The sequence below is a fragment of the Rhinolophus sinicus genome, linkage group LG05 (genome assembly GCF_036562045.2).
Source record: "Rhinolophus sinicus isolate RSC01 linkage group LG05, ASM3656204v1, whole genome shotgun sequence".
Classification (NCBI taxonomy): Eukaryota; Metazoa; Chordata; class Mammalia; order Chiroptera; family Rhinolophidae; genus Rhinolophus; species Rhinolophus sinicus.
In genome coordinates this window covers 48,005,022-48,013,569 of record NC_133755.1, presented here as the reverse complement: position 1 = coordinate 48,013,569, position 8,548 = coordinate 48,005,022, and the positions used below count along the sequence as shown (strand labels likewise).

Below are 8,548 nucleotides of genomic sequence, written 5' to 3'. Positions count from 1 at the left end.
GTGCAAAAGTAATTACGATTTAAAAGGTAGAAAATAATTGTAAAAACCGAAAATACTTTTGCACCAGTCTAATACTAAAACTGTAAGAATGAATGGGTCTTCCCTAAGTAATCTACTAGAATAAGAAAACTATAGAAAAGATGATGTTGACCGTTGTTTCTATTAACATCGAAAAGTTTTTTTAAAAAATGTAGGATTAGAGTTACCAAAGAATATAAATGTCACATTGCCAGAAGTGCAGAAATAATACAACCAACAAAAAATGAATAGGACAGGGAGAAAGAAAGTAAGAAGTGCTGTAAGTTTTCCAGTTCCCTCATATTTAATAGCTGTTGATCAAAGCACATCACTAAAAGCTAACAAACCATTAGTAGAGATATAATTACATATATAGAGGCTAAGAACATGAAAGATAATGTCATCAACAAAAATAAAATGATAGAGGAGAAGTAATGGAGAAGGAAAAAGAAAATACAGTTAATGTATCATTGCTATTAAACAACTTAGGTATGTTTAAAGAAATGGGGAAATAGAGGTTTAAGACATTATACGCGTATGATGTTCTTGTTATAAAGGTATTTATTAGAACAAAAATATAAACTTCCCAATTATCAGAAGAAACGAGTAAACATGCACATACATATGGGAGAGTAGAAATCTAAATTTGACGTTTTTTAACACGTGTAAAAAACAAAAAGCAAAACACAAAATGACAACTAAGACTAAATATATTTATTATCATAACTATCAATAAGTTAACTCATACATTAAGAGAAGTTGAAATCTAACTCCATACTGTATAAGGAAGACATACATGAAACAAAGTGATTCACAAGGGAAAATAGAAGGATAAGCAAAATTTACCAGGCATATACAAGTCAAAAAAAGAGAGGGTCACCACCATCTTAATTTCAGGCAAGAGTGAATTCAGGCTCCAAATCACTAAATGAGAGAGTTTACTTTATAAAATCAGATGGTAAAATTTTAAATGAAAATACAGTAGTTATGAATTTGTATGCCGAATAACTTGGGTACACTATTCCAAAGACAGAAGCTATTGATGAAGAATTCCACTTCTCTTCATGATATATGTAGGAAGTCACAAGAGAAAGTTTCCCCGATCCTAAAAATGAGATACAGCTGGATAATCTAAAAAAATAAAGAAAATAAAAAATAAATAAAACATTTTTCTTTAACCTATCAGAAAGCTGAGGTTATGGGGCACCCTACTGAACTGAATTTTGAAAAACTGACAAGTTCTGCTAAGGAGAGACAGAATACACAAACTGTTTTACATTTGGTAGAGAATGGGAGGAAGAGGTGGCTTCCATAAAAGCAAGTAAGAAAACATCTTGCTAATTGTGCTCTATTTGTGTCATCTGCTTTTTTTTTTTAATCGGCCTTCATGTGAATTAATTGAATATTTTCATGATGTTAAACTACCTTTGCTATTGGCTTCTTAGTTTTTGCTGTTTTTATTTTTAGATGTTTTTCTAGGTTTTACGAGTACAACCCACACCTAAAAATTATGGACTTGAAGTAACAACTTTTACTATCTATCATGATTACATGGGTTAATTAGGCAGTTTTGTACTCTCTAGAGTAATTAAAAGTTTATATTTTGTCACTTAATTAATAAGTAATTCTAATATAAGATCCTAATATTAGATAATGTTTAACTACTTGGAAAAATATTTTCAATACTGGGTAAATTTTATCTGTAGGTCTTTGGAGATTCTTGCTCACATGTTCCCTCTTTAACATGGTTGCCTAAAGAAGAAAAGTAGGACAATACTTAGTTTCCCAAGTAATCTTTTAACTAAGTGATGGATATGTTTCAAACCCAAGATTTCTGTGGTTAAGTTTTTAGACTGACTTTTCAACTTGGTTCACCAAGTAATACTGTGTGTGACTCATGCATTTATAGTTCCAGACACAGTGCAGAAGCAGGAGCTTGGTCAAGAGCCCAGCATCAGACAAATGAAAATATAGATGGATAACCAAAGTTGACATGGCAGTTGAAATGTTGATGTTCTGTATATGAACCTTCACTGGGAAGTTTCTGGGCACATTTATATATTTTCTGACTGTCGCATGACACCATTTGAATTGATTATTTGTTGTTATTTCAGGCTTAATTCATCAATTTTAGAGCTTTTTTCCAGACACATAAAACTGTTCCTATGTTTTATCCCGTAATTTGCTTAAAGTATTTGGCTCACTTTGATGTGGAATATATTCAACTTGGAACCAAAAATAGGAGAGTTATGTGAGATTTCAATAATACTTTCCTAAGGTAATCCGCCCCTTTCATCAGCAGTATTCTGTCTTCTCTCAAATATAAAGACTACTTCCAACAGTTTAAAAAGAGGCAATTTATACAGTTGCCTGGTGTTGAAAGGAACTATGTTTTTTCTTGCTATCTCTGAAAACAAAGTAATTCTAGAATAATGATAATCTTTTCTTTCTTTCTTTTTTCTTTTTTTTTTTTTAATGGTGGGGACAAGGTCCGACTCAAGAAAATAAAAATGTTACTTTTTTATCTGCCCCACACTTCCTTTTGGAAACTGCCTCTCTTGTATGTCACAAGATTCTGGTAGAGTTGTCAGTTAAGGGCTACTTCCCTACCCCAAAGTTTGCATGTGAGCAAGCAGGGAAAATAAGAGCTCTTGTTCAGTGACTGAGATGGAAACTAGGAGAGAGAGGGGCCTGTTTCCATGTAGAGGTTGATATTAAAAACCATGTAAAAGTGTTCCCACTTTTAAAATGGTAGGACCCATTTTTTCTCACTGTGTGGAGTGAGCATGGCTGAAGATGAAGCCAACGGACAGGGACACAGAGAGAGAGAGAGGAAGATGGACCCCAAGGTATCATTTGAGCACTTGGATCAAGCTATACCTAAAACATGGCTTACAGTTTTTTAAAAATAAAATAATAGGGTAAAATGTTTGATAAAACTATTTTTAACTATTTTGGAAATAAACCTCTTTGCAGGATATACATGTAGTGTTCAACCTAAAATTTTAAGTACCACACATCAATAGTCTTTGTATCTCTTTTTGCATGCCATGCATTAGAATTACACTTATGCACCTCATGAAAGCCTACAGTTGTTTTGTTAGCATTTCCATTCTTATACAGTAGTGTTTGTGCAGTTATTTGAATATTTCAATATATTTTACCCATATTTTACAAAATTGAGTAAAAAACTAAATAACGAATCTGCTAATATTAGTGGGTTTACATAATTTTAAAGTTTGGAAACAAAACCTTTTAAAGTTGACTGTTAAATGTTTAGAACTTTAACTTTCACATATGTTTCCTAGATACTTCATGAGAAATATATTAAGGGACTAATCATACGTGGTATTAAGACAATGTATACAACTCAAACAAGATTATATAAAACAAATCAATTACAAAAACACTCATAAAAAATTTTTTTAACAGCAACCATACCCTGCTACAAGTATCTTGACAACAAAAAGATTTTTTATTTACTCATTTTTTTAAGAAGCCGTATTTGATAACATATTGGAGTAGTTGAGAGCTACAAGAATAAAATGAAAAGCTTCCACTGCAAGATAATTCAAAATCTACATATTGAAATGGACTGAATTTGTATAAAGAATTATATTACATTGAAATAAATCAATTACTACTCTGCTCATATCAAGAATTGTAACATCAGCATAGAATTGGAAATGAGGGCATAAGCAAATAGTAATAAATTAAGCAATAATGAAACAAGTCATAATTTAATTTAGAATGTATTTTAAATGATTAGCAATGTCTGTATAACTTCTTTGTAGCTGAGTAAACAACTAAAAATGTTAAGCTTTGAAATTCTTAAGTTCTTTTTTATACATATTAATTTAAATGATATGGGTACTTTAGTCAATGAAAATTATCTACTGGCAAAAACCTATAATCCTGTCCAACAAAGCTTATAGGTTATTACTACCTCAAATCTTGGCAATAAATTGTAATATTATTTCTAACATAAAGCACAGACTTATAATCAGTCTTTTGTGGGAATATATGTGTACACAAAAGTTACATTATTTTAACAAAAGTGATCCAAACCATTCCTATAAATGAGCCATCCATTATGTACTATAAATATTAGTTGATATTAATTTATCTTATTTATTACATATTTTAATCAAATATATTTAAAAATAGACTTTTTAGCAGGTGAAAATTCAGGAACCTTATAGATAGATAAGCAATTTTTAAATTTCCTAACTCTACACAGAAAAGAAGGTCAAATCTACAGCATGACCTAGTGCAAAATTAAGTCCGATGAGATTGGGAATGTCTGGCTTCTAGTACTGGTTCTAGCCTTACAGCCTTGATTGCGTCACTTAGTCTCATTTGAGTCTCAATGTCTTCATCTATAAGATGTAGATATCCCATTTCCATGGTAAATAATAAAGTAATCATTAGGAGAGTATTTGTGCCAGATTGGTTTGAATTCTGGCTGTATCATTTATTAGCTATGTAATCTTGAATAAGTTAACCCCCTTATGTTTCCTTATGTTTATGTTTATGTATTTTCCAATCTACCAAATGGGGTGATACCCTATTCACAGAAGTATTGAATTAAATGAAATAATGCATGTAAAATGCTTAGGCCAGCGCCTAATAAGTGTTAACAATAAGCTATTTTTTAAAATGACCCTGAAATGTGAGGTACAAAGGAAAGTACTAATTAAATGGATAAAAAATATAATTCCATTTGTGCATATTAGAATCCTAAGGCAGGAAAATATTAAAGGTATGCCTAAGAAAAGAGAGTAAGTCTGTAATGAAAGCAGAAATAATAACAAACCAGATTTTGTTTTATGTGTACTGGTAATTGACAATTCACAAAAAGAAAATTAAGACATTAAACCATCAATTAATAATTTTATCTATCTACCTATCTATCAATCATCAATCTACCTATCATCTCTATCTTTGCTGTTAAAATATTTAGAAGTATTCAAATAACTAATTAAGTGCCTCTACCTGGTAATCTTTTCCTCTACAAACATTTTGTTATAAATGAAAGTAAGCTATACTTCCTCAACCCCTACATGTCAAAAATATGCTGTTTTTAAAATCACTGATAAAACTTTCAACATCATAAAAAGTGCAAAGGTATAACCAACTAAAAGATGTAGGTTATTAATATAAATCTTATAGTCTTTAAATGTACAACCACACATGTGGAAAAATACCATTGTCAAGTGAAATCTAAAGCTTGATGAATTATTTGAACTAGCTTATCAGTAACGGACATATTCACAAGTGCTGAGACTGTATAGAAAGCCTAGACCTGTGGTTCTCTTTTTGAGTAAGCATTGCCAAATTCCAGAAATGCCATTTCAATAGTCTGGGCAATAATTACAGCTTAGAGATGGGGAGTTTTTCTTCCCCGGAGTTTAAAGCACTAGTGTCCCCATGGCTTAAATTTCCCTCTCTGTGTATTAGGATCTAGAGACAATGATTTGTGTGTTTCATATCTTAAAGCTATAAAATGCACAGTAGTAAAATGTTAATGTAATATACACTGTGTGACAATTAAGTTCGTGAACTTGTTGCAACAATGTTGCTAATCTTTTTTGATATCAGAAGGATTATTCATTATGAATTTGTACCAACTGTACAAACAGTTAACCAAGTTTACTATTTGGAAGTGCTGAAAATGATGCATGAAAAAGTTAGACAACCTGAACTTTTCGCCAACAATTCTTGGCTCTTGCGTCACAACAACACACCAGCTCACACCGCACTGTCTGTGAGGGAGTTTTTAGCCAATAAACAAATAAGTGTATTGGGACACCTTCCTTACTCATCTGATCTGGCCCCCAATGACTTCTTTCTTTACCTGAAGATAAAGGAAATATTGAAAGGAAGACATTTTGATGTGATTTAGGACATCAGGGGTAATATGACAACAGCTCTGATGGCCATTCCAGAAAAAGTTCCAAAATTGCTTTGAAGGGTGGACTAGGCTCTGGTATCAGTGCACAGCTTCCCAAGGGAGTACTTCGAAGGTGACCATGGTGATATTCAGCAATGAGGTGTGTAGCACTTTTTCTAGGATGAGTTCGTGAACTTAATTGTTCAACCTCATACTTTACTCAAGCATTTCACCTATTTTACTAGGTCCCTTGTTTCCTTTCCTTTCCTTTTATTTTAAATACTGCTTGATAAAATTAAAACAAACAAACAATTACAATGCTAGGCAGCAGGTGAGTAATTAGTTGGTGTTTTTAAGGCTAAATTTTATTTTAAAATATTCTTAAAATGTCTTGTCATATGAAAATATCCCTTATTTTAAAGCTCATTTCCCTTAGCATTTTCTATTTCTATGTCTTTTGGGAGACTGCACAGTTGAAATTGCACGAAACCATAAAGACATCTGAAGTTACTAAATAACGTCACGAAGTTTTCTGCATCTGTTTCACTCTGCCTTACAAAGAGTACTCCCAGACTTGGAGATATAATAAATGACCCAGGATATCTTTGGTACTTAAACAATGTTGTCTCTATTTGCATTTAGAAGATACTACTAAATTCTTCATATCAAAGAAGTAAATGTTTTCTATTAAACATTTAGAATTCTCATCTTTTGATTATGGCAGTCCAGTTGTACTGAAAAAAAAAAAAAAAAGGTCCGTACAATACCATAAACTAATCATAGCAAAATAATGAATTTAAAAAGAATAATCACAGTGACTGTGGAATATACGAAGTAGAAAATAATTACTGTGGAAAGAGCATGAGATTTGGAGTTAACCTGTACTGGTATTAAAACTGAGTATAGCTCAGGATAGTAAAACTGAGCCCATCTCCTCATCTCTGACTTGAGAATAATGTCACTGGGCACTTGTGACAATAAAGTGACATTAAGTTTGCAAAGCACATAGCAAAAGTATGTGACAGCAGTTACTAAAATGTACCCTGTTCTTGCCAATGTAAAAGTCTGCCTACTGTACTTAGTATACAAATATTTATGATTGATGCCAGCTCCACCTGGGTGCTCCATCTGGAAAGACTTACCATTGCAAGAGGGTTCAGGGAAGTCAAAAAGATGTAAATGTATTAGAAAATGGAACCAGCTATAGATGAAAAAAATTATGGGGTAAGACTTCTTACTAAAGAAAGGATTAGAGGTAAGGATTTATTCAATCATTAGACAGCTATAAAGGGCATATTCTTTGAAAGCTTCATATTAGCTGTTAGGAATCTCCAGGATCTCGAGTGTCCTTTTTCTCTAAATGCAGACTGAAGACAGTAATGAGGAAAAGAACTAACCTTTCACACACCATGGATCAGGACAGTTTGGCCCAAATATGCACTATGGTATCAAATAAGGAGAGACATTCTTGAGTTCTCCCACTCAGATTCCCAGTAGGTGATAAAGAATGACAGTTCAGATAAGCTGGCACTAGACAAAGCTGTCCCCAGAAAGGAAGTTTGGGTGGGTGCTGTAGAGCAATAGACTCAAGGGCTGTACTCAAAATGAATGAATAGAGCTTAAAGGTCTCTCACACATTTGAAAACAGTAACAAAAACAAACAAAAAGGATAAAAATCTTTAGATTTCATTATTGGTACTCAAGAAAAGTGTAAGAAAATAAGTATGCAGTAAGAATTTTGCATTTTGACTCATATTCCCATGACTCATTTTGTACTTCTTCTTGACTTTTCTTTTTGTTTTTGAGTGTTCTTTTCCATTGCCAGATTTGCATCAATATTTAGGAACCACTACAATTATTTCAATACTCCTTAGACAGGAATGCAAAAACCTAGAATTGACTTGCTATGTTAAAAAACATAACAATTGACCTAGCAATTGCCTTTGTTGAAAAGAAACAGTTTCTCAACCCCGTATCACCATTTTAATGTGTTTGATGTAACATCCTTCAACAGTTCTTTTTAAAACATATTATGTGCATATATTTTGAATGTACCCTTATAGTATCATATAAGAGATCTTTATCTGCCCTCCCCACCTCCTACAAACCCTTAATGCCTATATTGCCAAATGTAATTCTGAACTGTTGCTACTAATGGTTTCAGAGTACACTCCATAGCAATGGTTCTCAAAGTGCAGTGTCCACCATCCTCAAGAGACCTGTTCAGAGAGTCTGTGAAGTCAACATTGTTTTCATAATAGTACTAAGACATTATTTCCTTTTTTACCGCGTTGAAACTAGCGGTTCACTAGCAATGGTGGGCAGAACTACTAGCGCTGTGGTACAAACCAAGTGAGTAGCAACAATGTGTACTAGTAGTCATGGCATTCATCATCGCCACACACTTGCAGTTTAAAAAACAAAACAAAACAAGAAGACATTTCACTTAATGCCTCTGATAAAGCAATAATAATTATTAATTGTATCAAATTTCAACTCCTGAGTATAGGTCTTTTTAATATTCTGTGAGATCAAATGTAAGTACACAAAAAGCCCTTCCGCTGCGTATCAACGTGTAACATTGCCTCAACTAATGGTGCGAGTTTAATTAGTTGCTTTTTTACATGGAATAGCATT

At 32.7% G+C, this 8,548-nt stretch overlaps 1 protein-coding gene across 1 annotated transcript in view; it reads right to left on the bottom strand.

Moving 5' to 3' along the window:
- Positions 1–717: 717 nt before the first annotated feature.
- ETAA1 (ETAA1 activator of ATR kinase) overlaps positions 718–8,548 on the bottom strand; it is a 28,579-nt gene continuing 20,748 nt past the window's right edge. The window contains exon 6 of the mRNA XM_019718170.2: positions 718–1,149. Within this exon, the coding sequence (XP_019573729.2) occupies positions 1,124–1,149 (26 nt within the window). The 3' untranslated portion in view covers positions 718–1,123. The remainder of the gene's footprint in view (positions 1,150–8,548) is intronic.